This window comes from Brassica napus, chromosome A2 (genome assembly GCF_020379485.1).
Source record: "Brassica napus cultivar Da-Ae chromosome A2, Da-Ae, whole genome shotgun sequence".
Classification (NCBI taxonomy): Eukaryota; Viridiplantae; Streptophyta; class Magnoliopsida; order Brassicales; family Brassicaceae; genus Brassica; species Brassica napus.
Genome location: NC_063435.1, coordinates 9,318,195 through 9,345,593, shown reverse-complemented (window position 1 = coordinate 9,345,593; position 27,399 = coordinate 9,318,195). Strand labels below are relative to the sequence as shown.

Genomic DNA, 27,399 nt, shown 5'->3' with positions numbered 1-27,399 from the left:
AAATCAATGTAAATAAAAAAGTGAGCGAGCCAAGACTTTATTTTTTTGTCCAAAAGTTTAAGATTTATCCCTGCAAAGTTCCTAATCAATGAACATAGTAATTGAGAATCTAATATTTATCTTCAACATATAATTCTGGGGAAATTGGCAAAGTAGACTATAATGAAAATATTTTTGTCCATTGATACCTTTGCATTAATTGATCAGTTTTGGACATAATTACCTTCATGATAAAAAATAATTATTAAAAATTAAACACATTATATATATATATATATGTTTTAACTTTATACAATTTATTAATGTTATAATTCGTATTGTAATATGTGTGCCTCAGTTATAACCAAGGTCTTTCTAATGTTAAAAATTACCTTCTATGATCTATCCAAATATATAATATGTGTGCCTCAGTTATAACCAAGGTCTTTCTAATTTACAAAATACAATATATAATGTAGGTTTTTAATTTATTGTAAAGAATCTAGATACATTAACTTGTATTCTTTTTTTGTTCTATTATATACTTTAGATAAAACATCGAGTACTAACATGTGTGATATGTTCTAAACATGGTAGAATTTAAATTATAATATTTTTCTCAATGAAATTATATTCTTTTCTCTATGTTCTATTTTTTATAATACGTATTCTAACCTTGTCTATGTTCTATGTATTTATATTTTCGTATATTATATTCTTTTAAATCTGAGAAAATTTAAAAAACATTCGTAACTAATTGTATTCAAATTTATTGTATTCTTGACTTTGAGTTACAATGAATCACGTTGATTCAACTTTTATTATTCGACTATCTTCCTCCTTTCTTCTTTTTTTTCCATAATTCTTTTTCATCAAATCAAATGGTTTTGTGATATTTGACAGAGAGAACATTGGAGAGAGTGTCAGTGATTGGAGAGATCGCCGGAGTATCGCCTTACTCTACTTTTTTCGTGAGGAAACATATTAAGAGGAGGAACAATCTTTTTGTTAATTATAGGGTCAAATTCTGTATTTATAAAAGCAAAAAATATGTGTTGTATGTTTCTTTCTGTACAAGATAAATTATTCATACTAGTTCCTAAAGAAACCTAAATCTTAGTCGGACAGTTTGAAACAAGCGTCACTATCTTTTTCTTACTTCACACTAATTTTTTTAATAGAGCACTAGGTCTAAAACGAGTAAAAATAAACAAAACTAATAAAGATAAAATACATTAATAAATTTGAGAAATAAATATAAAAAATTTATGAACAAAATTTCATAGTGATTTGTGAGTATAAATTAAATGAGATTTTTAAAATAATACAAATTAAATAAATAAATCACGCGGGTATGGTCGAATGACAAATGCAATTCAGAAAGTCTATAACGAACCCAAGTTCGAAATCTCACACTTAGATTATCCATCCATGTGACCAGATGACAGAGGTATCTGATTTCCCCTACGAACAACTGGATCTCTTTGGTGTCGGAGACATGTTCCCGGAGATCAATCTGATGGATTTCGGTCCACCGAATATCCCCAATCAACAAAAGAAAAGTTGAAATGATTTTTAATATCTATATACTATAATGATAATTTAAAATTTATTTAGTAAAAAAAACAAATTTTCTCTTTACAATTGAAGAATAACGAAGGAAAAATGTGTTTGATATTATACTTCAATTCTTATAAATGATGTAAATTTTGAAAAATGTCACATTTTCTCTTATTGTTACCTCTGCATGTATTACCAATTGAAGCATTAGTCACACAACTATATTTGTTTTTCATGTAGTATTGATGCTTGGTCATTCAGTCCGCGGACCAAATTTGTGTTAAGTTCTTTTCTTAATTTTTGTATATAATTCGTTTTTATTTTAAATATACTAGGTGATTTTCTCGTACTCATGCACGGATATAAATATTATAAAATAATATATTATAATATTTTTTTAATATTTTAATTTTAATTATTCTTTAATTTATATTGTATGAATGATTTTAAATAACATGATATTATTTTAATTAGACGTATAATTTTGGATATATAATATCTCGACTATTTGGTTAATATTTGGATATATTAGATAATATTTACTTTTCTGGTTCAATTATAATATTTTTGTTGTACAGCTTAAAATTTTGATTAATTTTGTTATTTTGATGTAGTTTGATTCTTATCTTAGATTTTTAAACATATTTTAGTAAGATTGTGTATAATTCAATATATATTGTTTTGAAAATCAGATAGTAAAAGTAAACTAAAGTGTTGACGATTCAAAGTTACATAAATAAATATAACAATGATAGTCCATTGAAACCTTATGCATATATATAAGAGTTATACAAAATACATAATTGTAATAGTTGGTTAATATATATATATATATATATTTATAATATTATTTGAAAACTTAATATTTATTTGTAATATGTTGAGCTGTTCTATAATTTATATGTATAAAAATATTACTATAAAAAAAACATATTATTTTAATTTAATGTTTGACTTTGTATAAAAATTTTGAATTGGTTTAGTTACTCATTTTGTGTTACATATATTCCGTCAAATTAAAGTATAAATATTTATATTCATTGTATTAGTTTGGTTGTTCATCTTAGATGTGTATATATATTTTGATTTTTTAGTAATTTAGTATATGCTAATTTGGAAAACTAAAATTATAAAATAAAATGATGATATATACAAAGTTACATAAAAACATAACCGATAAATTTTAAAAGGGAATATTATTTCTTTACTTTGATATTTTTCTAAACTTTAATTTTTATGGAATCACATTATATAAATAAAAATATATTCTTCTTAAAATTTATTAATATCTTATTTATCATATATGTTAATTTTTAAAATATAAAAAGGAACTTAAATAAAAAAGAAAGATGAAATTAAATTTTATTCATTAAATATATCTTAATTTATGTTATTAAATTATTTTGTAATAATTTGAGAAATAGATTGATTTAAATAAAATGCTTAACACTTTTAAAATATATATTATGTTTTTAAGATTATCTTTTAGAAGGGAAGATTATTTCTTTACTTTAAAATCAAGATTATTTTGTGAAATTTCTTTATTATGAATTACACTGTATATATATAATATATAAGATATTTTCGTTTTTAAAATTTATAAATTTTCTTTATTATATTCGTTTTTTGAAAAATAAATAAAAAAGAAACCTAAATAAAAAAGGAAAAAAATAGAAAAAATATATTTAATAATGATAACTAGATATATTTATTCATTAAGACAGTTTCAGGTAACGTTTGCAACGGATTGTTCTCAATTGGTGAAGATGGTTTCGGAACCAGAAGAATGGCCAGCATTCGAAAGCTATTTGGAAGACATAAAGTTTCTCAAAGGAAGTTTCCTCAACTCAGATATCGTTCATGTACCTCGGACAGCGAATCTTCGAGCGGATAGTCTAGCACGCAGTGCTAGGAAACAATCGTCATTTGTCGTTCACATGGATGCGGAGTTACCGATTTGGTTTACAGAGTCAACATGAGTCTGTAAATTCTTTGCTGTCAAAAAAAAATAAATATATATCATTGTAATCAACCACCGTGAGAGTTAACGTGAGCGCGACACGTAGGAAGTTGATTTCCCAAATAATAATATTATAAAGATACGATATATATCTCTCCAAAATAATATATTCATGTATATACAAAATATTCAGTTTTGGTTTAATTATTTGTCAAATTTATTTAATATGGGTATTTATGTAAGAAACTGATAAATATTAATAAAATTTAAAATTTAACTATGTTTAATCATAAACAGATATATTATTCAAGAAGTCTAACCAAATCACTCAATATATATTCAAAAATATATAAATAAAACAAAAAACCAAAATAAAAATCTGGTTAACTTAAAAAAGTTGTTTATTCTAAATAAAACTAGTAAATTCAAATATTTCCAGTTCTTAGATATTTTAATTTCAAATAACTAATATTATCTATCTAAAAATAATTTAAATATATTGATTATTTGAAATATAAATATAAATGTATACTTGTAGTTTCTAAATTAATCATTTGATTATCGTTGCAAAATTAATTTGATCAGTATATCCAAATATTTTTAAAAATAAGTATACATGTTATTTAATACGATTTCAGATCATATAATTTTGGTTTCTTATAATTTATCTATTCAACATCCCAAAAATTTAACTAAACCTATTAGAAAATCAAAAGCATGAACTTTGCCCAAATCTATAGTATTTGTTTCTTAATTTTTTTTAGTAAATTAAAGAAAGAAATTTACTTAAATTTAGATATAGAAGATTTCTTTTAAAAAAATAGTGTATATATTGTTTAAATATATATTTTCGGCTATTTCTTAAATATAGATTTTTTACCAAAACTTGAAGATTTTTACCGATAAAATAGATTTTTATCTAAATTAATTGTTTTTTTTTGTAAAATCTGAATTTTCCTTTTCGATGGCAAGAGAGCGTGAGAACCACGTTCTGAGATTCTTTGCGGGCCATGATAGATGCATGACTCATGCGCCATTAATGCTAAAATTGTCGATACTTCTACCATGTCTCCCCATAACAATACGTTGCTAATATTCATTTTCTCTATAAAATTAACACAGTGTAACGCAAAAAGAAAAGAGAGTCAAAAACTGTTATGGTTAGTTCTGTAAAAAACGGAAGGCGCATTAACTATTTTAGCTGGTCAATGAATGTGAATAGGCTATAAATTAGTAAAGATTAACTTGCAGAATAATATTAAATTCCTAATTGGTTGTTACCAAAAAAAACTGAATATTTCATTCCCATTTTTGTCGCTCTTTCGTTTTGACCATCACTAAAAAAAAGTGTATATATATGTTAGACACAACACAAAGAGCGTGACATAGCTTCTTCAGAGCAAAAAAAAACGCTGAAACAAGAGAATCACAGCAGAAACAAAAGGTTAAAAATATAATATTTACTTCTACGTTTCTCAAAAGTTTATAAAAAGAATCGTTTTGTTTCTTCCTCTTCTTCTGGAGATTTGCGTATAACGTATTATAAAAATCGAGTTTTTATTTTAACATTTTTTATATAGATCAAAGAAAAATCTCATCCCCAGATTTCTAATCTTTCTCCAGGGTTTTAGCTGTTTGGGTTTCTCACTTGTTGTTTTGTCTGTGTGTCTTAAACGAAGAACAGGAACAGTGAAACTCAGGGTTTCGTGAGAAGAACCTTGTTCAAGCGTTTGTGAACGCGGATTTATGTCGGCTGGGTTTGAATCAAAAGCTCTGATTTCATCGCTGATTAACATCTCTTGTCCGATTTCATCATCTGCTTGTTCGAACCCTGGTCTGGCAAACGCACTTCACTTCTGCTCTAAGCAGAGGCTTGTTCTCGAGATTCCCTCTCTTTCCATGCGCTTAAGGCCCAAAAGGTATCATCTGTCTTTCTCATCATTTCTTCTTCTTCTTCCCTTCTATGAGATCTGAAGGAGACAGAGACTTAAACCCCATGTTTTGTTTTAATGTCTCAGGACTTGTTCTGGCGTTGAAGTGTTCGGTGGTTTTCACATAAAGCAGCAAAAGTTTTCTTTTTTCATAGTTCGCTGAGATTTTTTTTTTATTACAGAACCCCTTTTTTAATCTGAGTGATTCTGTTCTGTTTTTTTTTTTTGGTTCTTCTGGGGGGTTTTTGAGGATTTTGGTTGTGTGATAACGACAACAATGGTAGCGATTAGGAAACAACGTGTTACGAAGAAACCAAAGAGTGATAACTCTTTATCATCCGATCCTCAAGAAACCCAAGTTTTGAGAAAAGTGAGGATCATCGTGGCCGATCCTTACGCAACTGATGATTCCTCTAGCGACGAGGAAGAGATGATCCCTAGGCCTCGTCCAGTGAAACGCATTGTACGTGAGATCAACTTTCCATTGCATTCTGATAGTGCTTCACCGGATAGTACTGTGACCATGAGCAAGAGAGCAGGGGCGGCTAGGTTCGCGGCTTCTCGTGCCAAGTTGCTTAACAAGCCTGTTGGTGTTAGGCAGAGGAAGTGGGGCAAGTGGGCTGCTGAGATTAGGCATCCCATCCTCAAGACGAGGAGGTGGTTGGGTACTTTTCTTACTCTGGAAGACGCTCATCAAGCTTATAAAAATAAGAGGAGAGAGTATGATGAACTTCTCGGCATCGTTGATGATCCTCTCCCTGTGTCCGAGGATGCTAAACCTGAGGTTTCTTCGTCTGAGAACAGTCAGTGCTCAGGCTCCTCAACCACTACTTCTCTCGAGCAAGACGCTTCTTCTTCTTCAGCTAAAGAAGAAGTGATGATGAAGATCACTACAAATGATGATGATGGTGTTGATTTGAGCGAGGAAGTGTTGTTTGATTTCAACTTTGCTGATCTACAAATCCCTGAGTTCATTGGTGACGGTGGATCAATGGGAGGTGGAGGTGGAGGAAACGATCTTGGTCTAGACTTTGATTGTTTCTTCACTGATGATCAGCTTGATGATTTTGGTTTGCTGGATGATATTAGCGGATTTGAAGAAAGCGGTCCGAGTGCCTTACCGGATTTCGACTTTGCAGATGTTGAGCTTGAGCTAGCTGGCTCGAGTTTCCTGGATCAAACCTCGCCTCTCAACATGACTTGCTCCATGAAAAGTTTTGCTGCTTAAGAATATACGAGTTTTCTTTCAAGTGAGGAGAGTTTTTATGTTTTTCTTTTGGGTATTTGAATAAGACATACAAAGAAGTGTATGTTCCAGAGAGAAGTAAGATCGTAGGACGATAAGTAGCCGGGTTTTGCAATTAGGAGTGTTTTTTATTTATTTAAATTATTGTTTTGAGATGTAAAAGATGAAGTAATGAAAGTTTGATGCTCTAATGATTCATAACTGTTTTTGCTTCTCTTGTGTGTTTATTTGTCTCTTATAGTTTTGGGTTTTGAAATTTTGCTTTTTAGAACCGTCCAAAGTTTTTGAGAGTTTGAATGCCATCACTACTACATATTTTCCAACCTCTCACTTTTATTGATGGAAGGATCTACTCTTTAGCGTTAATTTGTTGTTTCATTCGTTGTTCTTGATGGCCTTTCCTTCTGTTCACGTGTTGCGATCGAAAGAATGTGATAGAAAGTGACAACTCACGAGAACTTTTAGCCAATTTTCTTCACTGCTGATTCGCCGCGCCATCACAAACTCCAAACTCTAATTTTTATTTTCATCTTTTTGTAATATTAAATCAAATTTAGCTGATAGAAAACTGTGGTGGACTCCCATCACCAGTGTTCTAAGGCTTCGAATGGTGACTGCGGTTTAAGCGGTGCGGGACAAGCGGTTCAACTGCGTTGCGATTCTAACAGTTATAAAAATGTATAAATATATAGTATATGTAGAGATTTTTGTTAATGTTAACTGCGGGGCGGGACGGGACGATGGTCACCATTCGAAGCCTAAATAGGGGTGTCAGAATGAGCAATAGTTCATGAGCTAGTTCATTTCAGCTCGTTTTTTACGAGCACAATCACTATTTTTAGATTTATTTAATAAATGAATTTAATGATTGAGTTTAAATTAGATCACAAGTTATATAAATATTCTATGATAAATATGAGCTGGCTCATGAGTTTGTTCATTTTTATACTTACAATTATATATATATATTGGATAATTTTTTTACTTGTGTAATTTTTTTATATTTATCATATTTATCTTTTAAAATTAAAATGTAAAACAAAATCTTCTTGATTATTAATTTTTATACTAGTCATATTTATCTTCTAAAATTAAAATGTATAACATACATAAATAATATAGAAATTAAGCTTTTAAAAATTATCTACAAATTTTTCGAAGAAAAAAAATAAAAACTATCATGTTTAGAAATTATCTAAATCTTCTATATAAACCCCACTTACCCTATCATCTCTCTCACAAACTTTGTTGATCCCAAATTTGACATTCGTTTCTCCCACTTTGGAGTTATCGCAATTCAGAATTGCCTCAAGACTCTGAAGAAGAATCAAGATTTTGGATCATTGGTTTAGCTTTAATTTAATTCATTTTAGGTGTTGGTTTTATTTAGTATTTAATATAACTGTTTTAGATTTTTTAATATTTAATGTTGAATAATACTATAAAAGTTATTTTAACTTTCATTTTATAATTATTTTTTATATTAGATCGCGAATTAGTTCATTTAACTCATGATCTAGATGATCAGAATTCGAGTTTACATAGAAGCTCATATAATAAATGAAATGAGCTGAGCTAGCTCATGAAAGATTCGAGCTCACTATGAGCTGAGCTGCGCGAACTAGCTCATTTTGACATTCATAGTTCTAAAATATAGTTGGTATGACTGTATATACAGTGTATATACTCTACGCTGTTCAGCAGTGCACTGTACTGTTTTTTACTATACGATAGAATAATATGGTGATGGTTTGGAAGAGCGCAAATACATAGTTTATACAGTGTTATATGGTGTTTATACGGGTGTTTATATACTCATAGTTTATAAACTATATTTTTGAAGAAATTTTAGTAAACAATTATAATGTACTCGTTTTTTTTTAAATTTCATTTTACTTCATTCGTATCAGTTTTGTTTTCTTTTCAGTATTCGATAAATAATTATAATGTATAATCTATTTAATCATGTTTGCTATATATTTTATTATTTAAATATAATTTATATAGTTATTTTATTTATTACTATAGTATTTATTTAGAATATACTGACGTATATATTACGTATATACATATGTATATAGGTGCTATACAGTAATTAACTATCCTACTAACGTGTAACGTATTTTATAACACTGTCTATCACAAACACCAACACTAAATTTTCTGTTTTCATTTTTTTTTGTCAACAGTTTTTGTTTTTCTTTTAACTCCAACAGTTTTCGTTATTAAATCAAATTTAATCGATAGAAAAATTATTTATTGTTAAAGCATGACATAGCCCAAAATTAGTTTCATCCTAATTTACTATATATTCGTAAAAATTCCGCCATTCATTTTTATTTAAAACTATCAACATTTCATTGAATCTAATCGTTTCTTATTTATTCTAGCATTTAAAACTTTCCAAAGCCTAATAGAATTGATGTATTTAGTTGTGGTGCGACAGATATATACAACAACATTGCTTTGATTTTGACTATTAATATGAATTTATGATTGGTAAATTATGGTTATACAACTATATGATTTTTATAATATAATTAAACTTTAATATTTTTCATAGCTATAGTGCTATATAAATTTATAATTGCTATAATATGTGATTTTAATTAAAACATATTTTACTCTGATGTGGGCTAACATATTATATCATCATTTCTAAAATGGTTAGTTATACTATAAAAATATAAAAGTATAACTAAATTAATTTAAATATGTATTGTATGAAATAATTAATAACAAAATAAGATATATATAATAGATCACTATATATTAATAGTATCAAATAAGATATTTAAACAATAAGATTATAGAGTTACAAAATATATAACACTAAAATCTAAATCATATATATTTTATGATATTTAGGATAATATCAAACTTATATATTTATTATAAAAATATATACGCACGGTATATCTGAAGCAAGGTTGAATTGTGAAGAGGAGAGAGAGTTACACGGACTGGTAAGGCCTCGTTTTAGTTGGGAAGGTGGCTGGACTTCTATCTCGGAGGAAGTGGACGCGAAGCGCGTCACATCCGTATCCAAAGGTTGTATGGATCGAGTAACGATTCTCCCTGTTGGGTTATGAAGTCGCAGTGTTTTGGTTCTTGGACGGTATCGTCTGGCGTGCATGTGCAGCAGCGATAAGTCGTGGTGCAGGAAGTGGAGTTATCGTGTGGCGGGCTATGGGCAGCAGCGGCAATTCCCGATCAGTAGCCTTTATAAAGGTTTTAAATCTGCTAAATTAAATTTCCGATCACTATCGTGTGTTTTAGCTTTTATCCAGTATTAGTGTCGAGTATGGCCTTTTGTTTTGGTACTTTAAGTTCCCCTTGTGTGGGTTTTAGCTGCCGCCTTCATGTGGGCTCTCGTGTATGGAGTTTGTCTATTTATCTCCTAGTTTATGTTTTAAGTCGCCCTGGTATGGGTTCTAGCAGCCGCCTCCATGTGGGCTTTTGTATGTTTTATGGAATAAAATGAAGTATTTTTCCGGGAAAAAAAAAAAAAAAGAGAGTTACACGGAAATGGCAACAAGTCAGGGATTGGTTTTGTCAGGGTTATTTAATTAAGGGAAATCTGTTTTTTTAGAGCAAAAAAAAGGTAATTATGTCCCTTTAGACTAATCTGTACTACTTTATGTCCTATTAGACTAATTTTTTCGAAAATAGCAGTAATGCCCTTAAAATTGTAATTTTTTTAAAAAGATAAATAATGAGTTCGACAAGCGGGATCGATCGATCCAGCTTTACAAGTTACAGTGGATCGATCGATCCCGATAATTATTCAGAACAAAATAACGCGAAATATATACTGATCGACCTGGTCCATTTCACTCGATCGGCGAAGGTCGATTCTTTACAGATCGACCGATCCACTAAGGATAGATCGATCGATCCCGTGCCCAGGAAAGAATCCCAAATCGATTTTTTTGGTTTTGTATGATTATATCCGGGTTGATTCCCACTTGATTTGAACCGACCAAGCATGATTTCAACTCTTTAAGCTCGATTTCTCTGGGACGAAACCCTTAATTTCCCATTCACGAACAAAGGGGGAGAAAATCAAATTCTCACCCAAAGTTCATTAACCCTAACTCACTCAATTCTCTGATTTGGACGATTATTTGGCCTAACTCATACGATTTCGTGAGCTTTTTACGAATCTATCACTCTTTAGTTTGTTCTGCAAAGGTATGAAACTCTATCTCCACTTCTTTTTAGAGTTTGAAAATAGAAAGATAAAAGGTAAATTTTTTGAGTTAGTTAAGATATTTAGGCTTCAATCATGTGTTAAGGTGATGATTAGAGAAGATTTTGTACACAATCATGGTTTAAATCATATTTTTGGGATAGATTTAGGAATTTTAGGTTTTTGTTATTAATAGATATATGCTGTATTGTTTTCAAATTTCAGATATGGAGTTGGAGTTGCCTAATCGTTTATACGGTGAGGGATTGGAACCTAAGGTTAAGAAGATTAATAACAGCTGCCGACTAAAACTTCTCGAGTTGCTAAAAGAAAAAATGGAACCAGAATTCGATGAAGTTATGAAAGATCCCATTTTTTCACAGATTATGGTTATCCAGAAGAATGATCTGAAGTTTTCGGCGAGGTTGGTACACTCTTTCTTGTGTAAGGAGTTGATGACAAGCAAGAGACATGAGAAGTGGTTCACTTTCGCTAGGAGACCTATGCGTTTTGGATTGCAAGAGTATCATGATGTCACTGGTCTGAAAGTGAAGCGAGAGAATAACAGTGGGCTAGTGACATGGAAAGACGATAATGGTTTTTGGAGCAAGCACATAAAGACAAATGGAAAAATAAATTTGCAGATCATAAAAAAGAAGCATTTGGAAGAGAGCAATACCTGGACTTGGGTTGATAGGGTGAGACTGATATATCTTTGCGTTATTATGGGTGTGGTGATGGGAAAGGATGAGAAGGTGAATATCCCGCATCTGTACATGAAGTTGGCGATGGATTTGGAGAAGCTTCGGAATTACCCATGGGGTCTGTATTCGTTTGATTTCCTTCTGAAGCAAATTGATAAAACAAGGCATAAATTAGAGCAGAAAAAGGGGTATCTGATGGAAGGATTCTTGTTTGGTTTCCAAATTTGGATAATGGAAGCTGTTCCTGCTTTAGGAGAGATTTGTGGCACAAAAGTCAGTAAAAATTTTACAGGTCCACTGTGTGGTAATTGGAGAGGATGTGCAAAATGTTCTTATGAAGATATCCTTTGCGTTGAGAACTTATTCCCAGAAAACGTATGCAAATTTTTTTTTCAAATTAAAATATTTATTGTCTTGTTCACTTTACTAATGATTTGATTGTTTGTAGGGGATTTTGCATTCATTCATAGAATCCCACATAGATGGAGTGGTCCTTTTGGCAACTGATTTTGTACAGAAGGATGAGAAGAAAGATGAAAGAGTAGATCGTATTTTAGATATGATCAATAGTAAACATGATTGGAACAATCATGTTTGGGGAGTAAAAGAAGCTACAAACTCTGAATTTGAGGAATCTGGCTAAGAGAAAGGAGATGATCAAAGAGCTGATACTGAGAGAGGTGAAAATAGTCATGTTGCAGGGAATGTTGATGGCACAGCTGATGTTTCGGGAAGAAACAAGAGAAAGCATGCAGACCGAGGAGCAGAGTCAAGGAAGAAGAATGTTTTGTGCCACCTAGGTGCTTCATCAAAAAGAAATATTGACACAGATATGAAAAATTTCTTGGAGGATCTGGTACAAGCTTCTTTTACTACTTTTGGGGAGAAATTCTGTCAGCAGTTCTCGGACAGGTTGGGTAAGATTGAGACTGAGGTTACACAACTCAGGACAGCTTCAGAGAGAACTGAGCAATTTGAGACCGTTGTAACCGACAGATTGGGGAAAATTGAGGCTGAGGTTACACAGCTCAGAACAAGTTTAGTGGTGACTGAATTGGTGGGAAAGAGTGATCAAGCAAGCGGTCCTAGCTTGACCAAAATCAACAGTGGTCCTAGCACCAGCAAAAAAGGCACTGCTCCATCAAAGAAAAAGGTAACTACTAAGAGAAAGAGTTAAAAGTTGTTGAAAGCTTGGAACTAGGCGATGGAATGTAGGTCTTTGAAGCTAGGTTGTTAGAACTTGGAATGAGGCGGTAATATGTATTTGAAACTTGTCGTTTATGTAATCACTATATTTAATGTAATATGTATTTGGAAGTTTGTATGTTTATTATGGATTTCGAACTTGGCGTTTATGTCTATTCTCTGTTTTGAACATGAAATTTGTATGTGTAATTTGTAATTGTACGTGTTTGTCAACAGGCTGTAAAAAACCAAGAGTTAAAGACTGCTGATTCGTGTGTCAATTTACCTCGTGCAAAAGTTACTCAATCATCAGCTAGTGATCTTAGTATGGGTACACAAGAGTTTTTGGAAAGTTGCATGAAGAACCTTCCATTAGACACATTTGTGAAAGGTTTGAATCCTTCTCAAGCTAAAGTCGAAGATTCATTGGATTGGTTGGAACTTCCAAAATCATTGAAGAAGCCAACAGATTCATTGGAACTTCAAAAATCATTGAAGAAGTCAGCGGTCCGATTAGATGACCGAGATATAGAGCTAGACGGCGAAAATTTCCCTGATCGCTGCTTGGTGTTTGTGCATCCTACAGATTTTAAGAAGATGCAGGACTGGCAAGATACACGAACATATGTTATTCCTTTGTATATATCATTCGGTTGATCAGGATCGACCGGTGGATCGACCATTCAATATACAGATCGATCGATCCACACTTAGTGGACATCACAGTTTCTTTAAGGGATTGATTGAATCAGATCTTCTAACCAAGTTAACACGGCATGAAAATTAAACAAAGTTCTCCCAAACTGAAACAAAGTTACTAATATTCAAGCAAATAAAATCTGAAAAACTGAAACAAAGTTGTCACAAACAGAAACAAAGTTACTAGAAATCAAGCAAAAGAAGTTTGGAAAAGTTTCACTAAATTGTGAAGAACACAGCAAACAAATCCACTATATTGGCATCTTGCAAGTTGCTCTATTATGACCACCAAGACCACATCTACTGCACTTACGAGACTGACCCGCCTGTGATCCTTGTGATGATCGGATTTTGTCTTCAACAGTTTCATATCTGCGTTTTCTATTTCTTCCAAGAGATCTTCTTGTCTCAGGCGGTAGCACTTCAGAATTTTCCACAACTTGTGGGACAGACCAACCATCTTCAGGAACTGAAATGGGATTTATGCTTTCGTGATAAGCTTCTCTCCAAGCTCTCGTGGTATACAAAAAATCAGTCAATGTATATGGTTCTCTACCAACAAAGAAACCAGCTTTTATTGCGTGTCTACAAGGGATTTTCGAAAGGTCGTACTTCCCACAAGAACAAGTCCGTTTGTCCAAATCAACAAAACAGTCAATTGTGTCACCTTTAACAAGCAGCTGGCTATCGGTTACAGGGTAAACTTCGAAAGTTTTCCCCTTTCCAATTCTCCTATCAATCTTTTCCTCCACATCAATGGTCAAACGGTGGGTGTGCTTTAAAATCAACTTCTTACGCTTAAAAAACCAACGTGTCAGCATTTCTCTAATACTGTCCAACAAAGGAATTACGGGAAACTCTCTCGGCGAACGCAACGCAGAATTTATCGACTCTGCAGGATTGTTTGTCCTAATGTCATACCTGTATCCATGAAATTGACATCTAGCCCACTTTTTGACATCTGCTTCCATAAGATACGTTCCAATTGCTGGACTGATATTGCAAACATGAGCAAACGTCTTCTTGAAATCAACCACTCTATAAGCCTTTGAAGCCTTAGAAATCAACCCAGCTAATCCCTTCCCCCTGAAATATGATATCACATTATTCAACAAATGATGAATACAAATACCATGTCTCGCTAGCTGATACACTTTCTCCAGTGCCTTCCCTATTGACACTTGTCTATCCGAAATAAAAGCCAAACCATTATCATCAGCAACAACAACTTTTAATTCTCTCATAAACCATTCCCAAGACTGCTCATTCTCAGAGTCTACTATCCCAAATGCAATAGGATATAAATTTGAATTTCCATCTATAGCAGTTGCAACCAGTAGCACCCCTTTGAATTTACTCTTCAAGAATGTTCCATCGACAACAATGACACGCCTCATGACTGTGTTAAAGCCTCTGATCGATTGACAAAACGCTATAAACAGATATCGAAATCTACCATCGACGTCAGTCTTGTAAGAGGAATGTGTACCCGGATTGGCCTCTCGCAGCATGTGCAAATATTTTGGTATTTTCCCATAACTTTCCTCTGGAATACCTCTAACAGCGTTGACTGCATATTCACGGGAATCCCATGCTAAAGAATCAGAAATCTCACATCCATAATCATTACGCATAATCTGAACAATATCTTTCGCTTTAGGCCCTTCCTTGATACCTTCATATTTATGCATTATCAGATTGCCCATCATTTTCGCTGAAGCTGTCCTTCCGGCACTGGTTTTGTTTGAAGGTGCGCAGGAATGTACACCGACATACTTCTTAATAATAAAATATGTGGAGCCCTTCAAACACTCAGCTCGAGCACCCCAAAAGCACACTTTATCAGCGCATCTAATACACCAAACTGATTTATTGGAGTTGGTAACTGTGTAGTGAAAGTTATGCTTCATTGCACATAACTCAAACCTCGCTTTCAAAACTGTTTTGTTGAGGAAAAGATCTCCCGTCTTAACCAATTCGACCACCTGACTCTTTGCCAATTTTTCTCTGTTTTCTTTTTCAGAATTGATCTTCTCAGCATCATCATCATCTCCTTCAACCTCGTATTGCTTCATTTTTCCTTTCTTCTTCTCGTTATGCTTGTCAGCATCATAATCATCTCCATCAACTTCACTTTGCTTCATCTTCCCTTTCTTCTTCTCGTTATGCTTAGCCCCCTTAACAATATTTGAAGCGGTCCCAATGTCACAAGGATTTCGCTTGTTCTCTTCACTAGTACTTGCATCAGTTGGCATCTTATTAAGATCAATATCGATCTTATTTGGATTTCCTTGCTTTGCTTTATAGCTGACACACAATTGAGTTGACTGATGCTTCTTACAAAACCCTAGAAAATTTTGAACTTTCCTTGAGTTTCCAATGATCACTGGTGGACAATTTGATGAATTGATCAATCCAATAGGAAGGTAACTCAACTCCAAATCAGCATCTGTTTCTTCAAAACCAAAATCCTCTATAACAATTTTCTGTAACTCTTCCAGAGAAGACTTCAATTCCAAAGCAAGTAATCTTCCCCCTTTCTTTTTATCAACATTAAAACTCCAACCTGAAGATACAACCAATTCCCAAACACCACATGAAGCATATACATGAATCATGGTAGAAATAATGTGAAAATTTTGTGAAAATTTTGTAAACAATCAATGGAATATAGAAGACGGCGAAGAAGGTTGCCAAGGTTTTTTTTGTCGTTTTTTTTTTGTTCTTTTTCGTTTTTTTTTTTTTTAAAAAAAATCGATTTTAAAAAAAAAATATAAAAGTGAATATTCTCAAATATTTTGTTTCCATATTTTTAGGAACTGATTTCTTATCCGTAGAATACAACTAATATGTAGAAATCAATTTCTACAGTTTTTTAGAATTATAGTAATTTTTAGAATTTGATTTCTACATGTTTTAGATTTATAGTAAATCTGTAGAAGTCGGTTTCTACATGTTTTAGAATTAGATTAATGTGTAGATTTTGATTTCTAAGAATTTTAGAATGGTAGGTTAAGCGCGGAATGTGTATTCTACATATTTGTAGAATACTCCTATTTACGTAGATTACGTATTCTAAACATTGTAGATTCAATGAAAAAAGTAGATTTCGTTTTCTACTTCGTAGAATGTCATTTCTACTTTTTTTAGAACATAATCTGAAATTTATAATTTTAACTTTTTTATAACTGGAAAATATATCATTAAGTTCATATAGGTATTTTAACAAATGTTACTATTTTCCAAATTTTTTTTGTTTGTAAAACTATTTATTAAAATTATTTTTATAAATATTAAAGGGTATTATAGGAAAATATGACACAAAATATAGATTAGTCTAAAGGGACATAGTTACTATTTTTTTGCTCTAAAAAAACAGTTTTCTCTTTAATTAATTAGTTTTATAGCATTTTGGAGATTTGACTGTATGTACAAATTGCTGACAAAAAAAAAGACTGTATATGTACAATTTTAAAGGTGATTAGAAAACGAGGAAAAGTCAAAGGTTGATTTAATACTCTTAACATACTCTATGTCAGCTCCCACTTTCTTCCACTACTCTGTGGCTGCACATGCGGGTTGTATACATCATTTCTGTCCGTGCGCGTTTATGTATCAGTCACGTGATATACTTATATTAGAAGATGAGCCTGAAACGCACATGCCTGATGCCATGAGGTGAGGTGAGGAAGTGGAAGGATCTTGTGATAAGCTTTATTTTTAACTCTTGAAAGTATCTATATTGTGCACAATAAAGAAATACACTATATAACTTTAGTAAGTGTTCACATTCTCATTCATACACACAAGTGTTTTATGATTTTCAAGCCACTTTGCTTGATTATAGAACGGCTGTATTAAACTAAGATTTGTCTTGCTTTTAACTTGACTACAACACCACTTCCACCACCTTCATGTCCAATTGAAAACCACCACTCGGATCATTTGCAAATGCTTTAAACTGCGGAACCAGTGAAGAAGCATGTGGGTCAGTTGACCCAAATCTGTTTTATAATTTAATCTAATTTATGCATAAAATAGTAATATACAACCGGTTGATTTTCACTAGTTTGACCCCTTTAATTGGTGGCCAATTTATATACATAAGTTTTTGATCCTAGTGAATTCATTTCCTAGTTCCGCTATTGGTTGCAACTTTCTAGAGTTTTAATAAAGATAGATGGAGATATATATCTTCAAAGCAGACCGCTTCTCTTGAAAACTACCGAAACAGTCATGACTTGAAGGATGCAAATCCTAGCTCATGTATCTTCCTTGTATCCATACTATGTGGACTATTGTCTCCTTCTTTGTTATTGCACCTGAAAATAAAACCAACAACCAATCAATCTATAAAACGAGACGAACAATGAAAGCTTGATTGAACCTAACGACAAGGAGATTTGTGACTTGTTCTCAAGCGGGTAATTAGGAGACTTGTTCCTTAACTACTCAATGATCTCAATGAGCAACCAAACTTGAACATACGATTCTCCCTGTTGCTTTAGGCTCTTCCATGGCCAACTCATGTGTAGCAACTACATTGTATTTTTTCTTCCTTTTTGTTGGATACGAAACTACATCGTCTATGTGCACAAACCCTACAATGAAATCAGGGTACTCGATCTCCAGCAAGACCTTTGACAATGGCAAGGATGACTTGGACCAACCACAAAAGAAGGGTTCCATGTATAACCTTTTCTCATCAGCTCCAAGCCTCTCTCTCGCCTAGAGTCTTTGCATATCCGTACCACAACTAATGCATCAAGTTAACCACACATGATCCATCAATGGAGTCTTCTTAATCAAAATCTCAAGTAGATTAAAGTGTGTGAGAGAGAAATGGTTCTCACATTGAAGTGTTTGCAGTAGTCAGGGTCGCTCCAATACGACTCGTTGAAAGGAGAGGCTTTTGTGGCATCTAACCTGTACCGGATCGAAGAGCAAGAACACGTAAGAAAAATCCTTCTTACAGTTTTTTGGATTTAAACATAAAAGTTCATCACGTTAATTAGTTGTACCTTTAATGGTAGGATCAACCAATGACTCTTGAATGTTGTGATCATATGGTACAAGAATAGGAGATGCCGTGTGCTTACAAGTTGCTTACAAGTTGAAGTTTTAGATTTTACCGATTGTCGTGCTTCCACGTTTTTTACCTTTTTTGCGGAACCAATTACCTTAGGTTTTATAATTTGTCAACAATTTATTGTAACACCTTATTTTCATTTCTTGAAATGATATTTACATTCTTCCTAAAAAAAGAAAAGAGAGATGTCGTGTGGGCGGATCCAGGTATGTATAGTTTGATCCTCAACGACAAGCCTAAGCGCGTTGAGTTTCAAATGAGAATCCTTGAACGTTCTGGTCTCGGTGAAGAGACTTGTCTCCCCCCAGCTATTCATTACATTCCTCCAACACCAACCATGAACGAGGCTACAAGTGAGGCTCAAATGGTTATCTTTTCGGCTATGGATGATCTTTTCAAGAAAACCGGTATAATGCCCAAAGACATCAATATACTCATTGTGAATTGCTCTCTTTTCTCTCCCGCCCCATCGCTCTCTGCTGTGGTCATCAACAAATATAAGCTTAGGAGCAACATTAAAAGCTTTAATCTGTCGGGGATGGGCTGCAACGCGGGCCTAATCTCAGTCGAACTGGCCCGCGATCTGCTTCAGGTTCATCCCAATTCGAATGCAATTATCATCAGCACCGAGATCATAATGCCTAATCACTACAAAGGGAACGAGAGAGCAATGTTGCTGCCTAATTGTCTCTTTCGCATGGGCTCCGCGGCAATTCTTATGTCAAACGGTCGGTCTGACCAGTGGCGAGCCAAGTACAAGCTTAGCCACCTTGTCCGGACCCACCGTGGTGCTGATGCACAAAATTAGTTTTCTTGTTATCATCGGTGCCGTCCATAATTAATTTGGTTTTAATATGGAGTATTGTGGCTAGAGCTAGAGATTTGGAATAAGAATACATAACTCGAATTCTTTTTGACAGTGGTTTTAGAGTCATGTTTTGACCATTTGAGGCAATGATTTTTGTCCTTCATGCCAACTGATCTTTGTTTATCAAAGAGGTCACGATATTTTTTTTTTCTTTACACATATAACATACTTGTATACTAGTACAAGCACGACCAATAGACCGTTATAAAGACGAACAAATCTTTTCACTACGTGAATATTAAGAAGTTGCAATGTGAGTCATATATATGAATAATCACGTAAATGTTTTAATTTGAAACATGATTTGGAGAATCAATATTTTAATTAGTATGAAAGCCCTTTTTTTTTGTGAAACAGTATGAAAGCCCTTTAAAAAATATTTTGTTTAAACTCCCACAAGGAATACCAGGGCGCTGGTATATAAGTTCTAACAATGTTTCGGAAGAATAATATAAGATTCAAAGCATAACTAAGTTTTAACATATACTGATTTTAATATACGTTATTCAATGAAATTTAAAGCTATGCTAATCGTGCAATTAAAATGTAGAGTAGATTGTTGAGGTAGTATAAACTGTAAAATAGTATCATAAATAGTGAAGATAGATATAAAGATTTAGAAATTGTCTTTACCAAAATATAGCTTGCACATTTTGCCATTTACTAGACAATACATTTTTTCCACCGTAACTTTTTTTTTCAAAATAATCATTCTGTTACTCTTGCTCATGAATAGTACGGACATATGACTAGTTCTCTTTTTTTTTTTTTCTTTTTGAGAAAGGGTAATACATTACAAGTTTTTTGAAACTTACATTACAAGTTTCTAAATACGAGTGAGTAATATATTTTAAGAACAGTAAAATATGAATCAATAAGATAAGGCCAAAAAAAAATTTGTTTTGAAAAAGAATAAATTTGTATTATTGGGTTTGTGCTCCTTGGAACAACCTTATCTATGAGATGCTCATTGGGATTCTTAAACAAAAAAATATACATTTTAATATATTGTAAATAAATTTTTAAAGTTTAATTTGAAAGTAAAAATTGAATCAATTGAGAATTGATAAGTGTTTGATGGGGGTTCTAAAGAGGTTCTCAAAAAATTTCATTTGAAACTCCTATTTCTTTTTCTCTCTTAACAATTTTTTTTGTTTAATGGTGAAAACTTCTAGTGAAAATTACTCATTGGATGTGCTTTTAGACTCGTCCGAGTTCTTTCTATTTTCGCAATTTAGTTTTTTGTTATGTATTTTTTTATTTCTTTGTTTGATTAGTCTGCTATGAGTATCCCTTATTTATTAATTGAGGAACATTTGAAAAGATGTAACCTCAATTTTGTATTAATTAAAAGAGGCCCCAATGCATAGGTGGCACTCAATTAGGTAGTCAATTACATTCAATTGAAAAATAAGTAGGTCCACATTCGATTTTTATATGTTGTTAGATACATAAGTTGGTCAAACTATATGATATAATGATATGATATGATATTTTCTTTCCTTAAATAAAACCTACGGAATTACCATAAATGACTAATATATATATGACAATTAATGAGTTTAATAATAAAGATTTGATAACAATGTATATCTCCTCCATCATTTTTTGTTTAATTTTATATTATTAAAATAAATTAAACAATCAAATTAGTTATAAAAATAAAATTTAGATTTTTTCGTATATGTTATATTTTGAATTTTTAAAAACGACAATAAATGACTAAAACTATTAAAATTATTATGTTAAAAATTAATGATCAATGGTTTAACATTTTTATTATAAGAAGATACACATGATTTTAAAACCATATGAGTAAAAAATATCATTTAATAATAAAATAAATATATATATATATATATATATATATATATTAAACACTATATACCATAAGATTACATAAATATTTTAATATTAAAACTTTCAATGAATTTTCAAGAACATTTATAAATTATAAACTTATTAAAGATTTCAGATTGAAAATTTTGTTATCGATGATTTAAATATTTTGTTATAAAACGATATGAACGATCATAGAACCGTATGATTATAAATTCTTATTTAATAAATAACTATACAAAATATACTATTCCTAGAAAAATAGGTTGGTCCATCTTAACTTATATTACACTTTTTATTAAACTAACTATCGAATTGATAAATAACGTACCAAAAAATGTTTTGCACTTTCCTTAAATAAAAGCTACGAAATTACCTAATATGATTAACGTATATGTGAAAATTAATTATAATGAATAATAAATATTTGATAGCAATTTTTGTATTTTAGTTTTTTTTTAAATTTTATATTATTAAAATATATTTAAAAATCACATTAAATATATAATAAAAACATTTATAATTTTTCTTATATGTTATATTTTGAATTTTTCAAAACGTCTATAAATTATTAGAAATTTGAAGATCCCCACTCTGAAAATTTTGTGATCAATAGATTTTTTTTTTGTCATAATAAGTTACAAATGATCATAAAATTGTATTAATATGAACTTTTATTTAATATTATAAGAAGATACACATTATTTTAAAACCATATGAGTAAAAAGTATCATTTAATAATTAAACATATATATTTATATATATATATATTACTATATACCATAAGATTACATAAATATTTTAATATTAAAACTTTCAATGAATTTTCAAAAACATTTATAAATTATAAACTTATTAAAGATTTCACATTGAAAATTTTGTTATCGATGATTTAAATATTCAGTTATAAAATGATATGAATGATCATAGAACTGTATGATTATAAATTCTCATTTAATAAATGACTATATAAAATATACTATTCTTAGAAAAATAGGTTGGTCCATCTTGACTTACATTATATTTTTTATTAAACTAACTATCGAATTGATAAATAATCTACCAAATTTTTTTTTGCACTTTCCTTAATTAGAAGCTACGAAATTACCTAATATGATTAACGTATATATGAAAATTAATTATTATGAATAATAAATATTTGATAACAATTTTGGTATCTTAGTTCTTTTTTTTTTAATTTTATATTATTGAAAGATATTAAAAAATCACATTAAATATATAATAAAAACATTTATATTTTTTCTTATATGTTATATTTGAATTTTTCAAAACGTCTATATATTATTAGAAATTTGAATATTCTCACTCTGAAAATTTTGTGATCAATAGATTATTTTTTTGTTATAATAAATTACAAATGATCATAAAATATAACGCATATGAATTTTTATTTAATAAATATTCAAACTAAATAATATATATATATATATATATATATAAACACTAATGATTTAAAGCAACAAGATTGGCTGATCAATTTAGTCGTCCAGTTGAAATCTTTCAAAAGTATGTGAAAAACTAAAGTCAAAGTAAATATGGATTTAGAATAGTAGTTATATTTTACTAACCAAATACCGAAAAAAACCGAACCGAACCGAAACCAACCCGATATCCGGGTTGAACACCCGTAATCCAAATGAAGCCAAACTATTGTTTCATTCTCCAAAATATAATAAAAATAATAACTTAAGTCCGCGCAAGGCGCGGGTCTTATCCTAGTTCCTATTTAAATTATGTCAAAAACATAAAATTGAAATAAATTTTAACATCTTATGAAAACGGAAAAATAATTTGTTTTCTAATACTGTTACGGAATATTGGGCATATATCAGTTACATGAGCTTGAAACTCCAGCGCATATTAGCTTAAATCGTTCGAAAACTTCAATAACGACCTTGGAACAAACACATCATATGGCTCTACAAGTTTTTGTTGTCCACTATCCAAATGTCCAAGGTGCGATGAAAAAACTTAGTTGATAAAGTTCAATCAATTTCTCACAGCTCACTCTGTTATTATAAACATCGTTAATAACATAATCAGAGAGGTCGCATGTTGTATGGTGTCAGGGCTTGAGTAATTGAGTTTCGCGTTTTGTTTGTGATAAATTTTAAACGGGGTTGCAACATGTTTCTTCAATTTCAGATTTACCCATTTGTGTAGTAAGATAACATAGATATCTAATTTCCATTGCAAATAACTAAATTTAATATACTTCGATGGACAAATTCTCTAAAAATCCGTCGATTAGGTTTCGGTCCGCCAGATACCTCTTAATTATAAAAAATAAGATTGTGTCAATCTCTGAGCTCAAAGCTTTTACCCATATAAATATATACACATATATGTATATAAATGATTTCCTAGATATATATGTACAGGCAATTTTTTTAAGGTTTAGTGATCTCTTATCTAATTTATTCAATAACTAATCACTCCGTCTTTTCAGTTCGTACAAATGCCACAAACCAGAAACATCATTTTCCAAGTAAACGAATAAAGCCAGGAACTGTACATGTTATCCATAGGTCCTCTTATCTTCTCAACAAAAGATTGATGCCTCTGTTTTTGAATTTTTTTTGCATATTGATGTGGTCCAGAACAAACCATAGTTGATAGTTATCTTTATTTTTCTTTTAATCCACTGTTATCTAATTTTGCACTTCTTTTTTCATTCTTTAGTTTCTGTTACCTTTTCCAGTTTTCTCTTACAATATCTACTTATTATTATTTTCTCCTTCAACCTACATAATCCGAACATGTTGATTTACCAACCAATAGAATTTAGTTATTTAAGATTCAATATTTTTTTTTTAAAAAAACAAGATAATAATAATTTGTCAAGTTGTATTATGTTTTTAAAATAAATAAAAAATATTGGTATTACCAAAAAAAAGAATTTTTTTTAATAGTGCTAACGCCGTCAGCAAAATAATGAACACTAAACCCTAAACCCTAAATCTTCAGATAAAACCTAAAACATTGGATAAATCCTAAACTCTTGGGTAAATCCTAAACCCTTGGGTAAATCATAAACATTAAAACTAAATTTTAGAAATATTAAACCCTAAATCCTTAATCCTGAACCCTTGGGTAAATCCTAAACTATTGGATAAATTCTAAACATTAAAACTAAAATTTAGAAATACTAAACTTTAAATCTTAACCCTGAACTCTTGGCTAAATCCTTAACTCCAAGAGTTTAGGTTAAATGTTTTAGGATTTAGAGTTTTTAAGATTTAGTTTTTAATGTTTATGATTTAGAGTTTAGGATTTATCCATGGGTTTACGATTTATCCAAGGATTTAGCCTTGACAGTGTTAACAATATAAAAAAAAATTGGTAATTATTATTTATTTTTATTTATTTAAAAAACATAATATAATTTGATAAATTCTTATTATTTTATTTCTTTTTAAAAAGATACTAAATCTGAAATAACAAAATCATATTGGTTGGTTAACAATGTAGGTGGTGAACCTAAGAAAAATTCATCCGAAACTATATATATATAAACACACAGTATAGAAAGTGGGAAAATTTGAAATTTTAAGCATACACAACAAGTCAAATATATATTTCCAGTACTAAACGTCTACACAAATACGAATTATGAAAAAAAAAATAGCATTATCGAACTAGAATAAAGGAGTTACATTTTATTGGTTGTTCTATTCCGGTCTGGTTACCCATGTCACTTCAAGTTTAATTAATAAAATGACATTTTTGACGTCAAAAAAAAAAACATACACAACAAAATATTAACAGTTGATGCAACGTCTCTTAAATTTGAAGATAACCATGTAGAAAATGAAGATGTATATATATATCAACACCATAATTAGATGGCCAACTGATTACTATGGACTCAATCCAACACAACCAATCAAAACTTTCGCTTTCCACAAATTCACGAGACTAAATCCATACTATCCAACTTTTCCATGGAAAATAATGGATTATAATAAAATTTAAAAAGTAGCAAATTCCAAAAAATAAGGGATGATTAGGCAGCGAAAATGACAAGTGGACCATACAAAAATCCATTTGATTAAGAGGCTGACCAATCAAAACACTAACAAGAGGATCATCTTGATGAGCTCGACCAATAAGAATCGAGATAAGACCTCTCCATGGCCCTCATGGGTCTCATAAACAACAAAAAGTGCATCAAAATTTAATTGTAATCATACTCCCAAAAAGGTTCACATCGTGTGGGACATATACAAGACTACAACACCTCTAAAATTAACCTTTCGTTGCCTCATAAAAACAAAAGGTAGTCTCCCTTTTTATAGCCACTTCTCAATAACTGTAACCTTTGAAGAGATAACTCATAGTTCGATAAACATTCTTTTTGCAAGTGAGACTTGACAACTAGTTTTTACTCAAAGTAAGGGTTTCTAGTTCTCGTTGCTGGTGAAAAGATAAGCCGAGTTACAACATGATGAAAAATTCGGCTAATGTGGTCGGAGGAAAGACGGCGAGGGCATGCGACAGCTGCCTGAAGAGGCGAGCGCGTTGGTATTGCGCAGCTGATGATGCTTTCCTTTGCCATTCTTGTGACGGTTCGATCCACTCAGCCAACCCACTTGCCCGCAGGCACGAGAGGGTTCTCTTAAAATCGGCTAGCCCCGGAAAGCAACGCCACGACTCCTCCTCACCACCTCATCCACCCACATGGCATCAGGGCTTTACACGTAAAGCTCGGACGCGACGCGGGGGGAAGAAGAGCCACACGATGATTTTCCATGATCTTGTGCCGGAGATGAGCTCAGAGGATCAGAGCTTTGAGGTGGAAGAGCAGCTCATCTTTGAGGTGCCGGTGTTGAACCCAATGTGTCATGAAAAATGCCTTAACGAATCTATGGAGACAAAGATCGAGCTACCGTTGATGTCCATGTGTTTCAAGGGCAGCGACGAAGAAGATGACAACGCTGAAAGCTGTCTGAATGGTTTGTTCCCGACCGACACGGAACTGGCTCAGTTCTCAGCTGATGTGGAGATTCTCCTCGGTGGAGGGACGGATAGGGAATACAATATGGAAGAGCTAGGGTTAGGTGAGATGCTCAAGGTCGAAAAAGAGGAGGTGGAGGAAGAGGAAGAAGTAGCCACAATAGAAGTGTGTGATCTAGATGCCGCTGATGAGATTACACCATTTGTAATAAGTTTTGAGTACGAGTACTCACAAAAAACGAATCTCGAAGAAGAAGATGAGAAACAAGATGTGGAGAATAATATGATAGACGTGGGAGTGAATGAGATGAGTTGTTCGATTAAGGAAGAGAAGAATGAGAAGGTTCATATGCTTAGGTTGGATTACGAGTCGGTGATTTCCACTTGGGGAGGTCAAGGAACACCATGGACCGCCCGGGAGACACCTCAAATAGACCTCAACATGCTCTGTTGCCCAACCGATTCCATGGTATGTATGCCACCTTTGCGTTATTCTATCTATTAATCACTACATTCTTTTATACAATTACAACAAAAGATGTAAAAAAAATATATTTCATTGCAAGTTAGTAGATTAAATCTTTTATCGGGTGACCACACCCCGGCTGCTAATAATAGTGTCATAAAAGAAAAGTCATTTTGTCTCTAATCAACAAAACTTAATTGTGTCGTGAATAATTAGGTTGAAAGTGGAGGAGAGGCTCATCATCACAACTACGTTCGCGGCCTAGGGTTACACATGGGAGAGGCTGGTAGAGAAGCAAGAGTTTCAAGATACCGAGAGAAAAGAAGGACAAGGTTGTTCTCCAAGAAGATAAGGTATGAGGTACGTAAATTGAATGCTGAGAAAAGGCCTCGAATGAAAGGAAGGTTCGTGAAGAGATCTTCAATTGCTGCTGCTCACTAAGAAGAACTTTAGTGATTAATCATAGATATTCACTCAGCGCCTTTCTTACTTCTTTGTTGTTTTATTTTACTGCAATGTTGAAAATTAATTTTGCACGTTTTGTGAGCTATGTATGTAATATATTTTATATATATGACACCAAAAAAATTAATTATCTTCGAAGGACTGGTTTATATAATTGATAAACGTGAATTTCGATAGCTAGTAGTAACCACTACATAACCATATGCGCTTTTTAAACGTATGTGCTGTCACAAATATAT

At 31.7% G+C, this 27,399-nt stretch overlaps 5 protein-coding genes across 5 annotated transcripts; 4 read left to right on the top strand and 1 right to left on the bottom strand.

The window, feature by feature from the left end:
- Nucleotides 1-4,818: 4,818 nt before the first annotated feature.
- Nucleotides 4,819-6,893, top strand: LOC106394142 (ethylene-responsive transcription factor ERF118). Its single transcript, XM_013834740.3, has 3 exons — nucleotides 4,819-4,943; nucleotides 5,184-5,418; nucleotides 5,518-6,893. Exon 3 carries the CDS (start codon nucleotides 5,708-5,710, stop codon nucleotides 6,656-6,658), a length of 951 nt encoding a protein of 316 aa, XP_013690194.2. The 5' UTR covers nucleotides 4,819-4,943; nucleotides 5,184-5,418; nucleotides 5,518-5,707; the 3' UTR covers nucleotides 6,659-6,893.
- A 4,202-nt stretch (nucleotides 6,894-11,095) lies between these two features.
- LOC125584147 lies at nucleotides 11,096-13,414 on the top strand. Its single transcript, XM_048752107.1, has 4 exons — nucleotides 11,096-11,845; nucleotides 12,021-12,120; nucleotides 12,217-12,725; nucleotides 12,995-13,414. The coding sequence occupies exons 1-4, from the start codon at nucleotides 11,096-11,098 to the stop codon at nucleotides 13,412-13,414; spliced, it is 1,779 nt and encodes a 592-aa protein (XP_048608064.1).
- A 293-nt stretch (nucleotides 13,415-13,707) lies between these two features.
- LOC125584146 lies at nucleotides 13,708-15,165 on the bottom strand. The gene has a single exon (XM_048752100.1). It carries the CDS (start codon nucleotides 15,163-15,165, stop codon nucleotides 13,708-13,710), a length of 1,458 nt encoding a protein of 485 aa, XP_048608057.1.
- A 2,532-nt stretch (nucleotides 15,166-17,697) lies between these two features.
- LOC106420826 (3-ketoacyl-CoA synthase 6-like) lies at nucleotides 17,698-19,749 on the top strand. Its single transcript, XM_048755525.1, has one exon. The coding sequence runs from the start codon at nucleotides 18,694-18,696 to the stop codon at nucleotides 19,351-19,353; it is 660 nt and encodes a 219-aa protein (XP_048611482.1). The 5' UTR covers nucleotides 17,698-18,693; the 3' UTR covers nucleotides 19,354-19,749.
- Nucleotides 19,750-25,128: 5,379 nt separating this feature from the next.
- LOC106394151 (zinc finger protein CONSTANS-LIKE 6-like) lies at nucleotides 25,129-27,292 on the top strand. Its single transcript, XM_013834748.3, has 2 exons — nucleotides 25,129-26,698; nucleotides 26,912-27,292. Exons 1-2 carry the CDS (start codon nucleotides 25,718-25,720, stop codon nucleotides 27,134-27,136), a joined length of 1,206 nt encoding a protein of 401 aa, XP_013690202.2. The 5' UTR covers nucleotides 25,129-25,717; the 3' UTR covers nucleotides 27,137-27,292.
- Nucleotides 27,293-27,399: the final 107 nt, after the last annotated feature.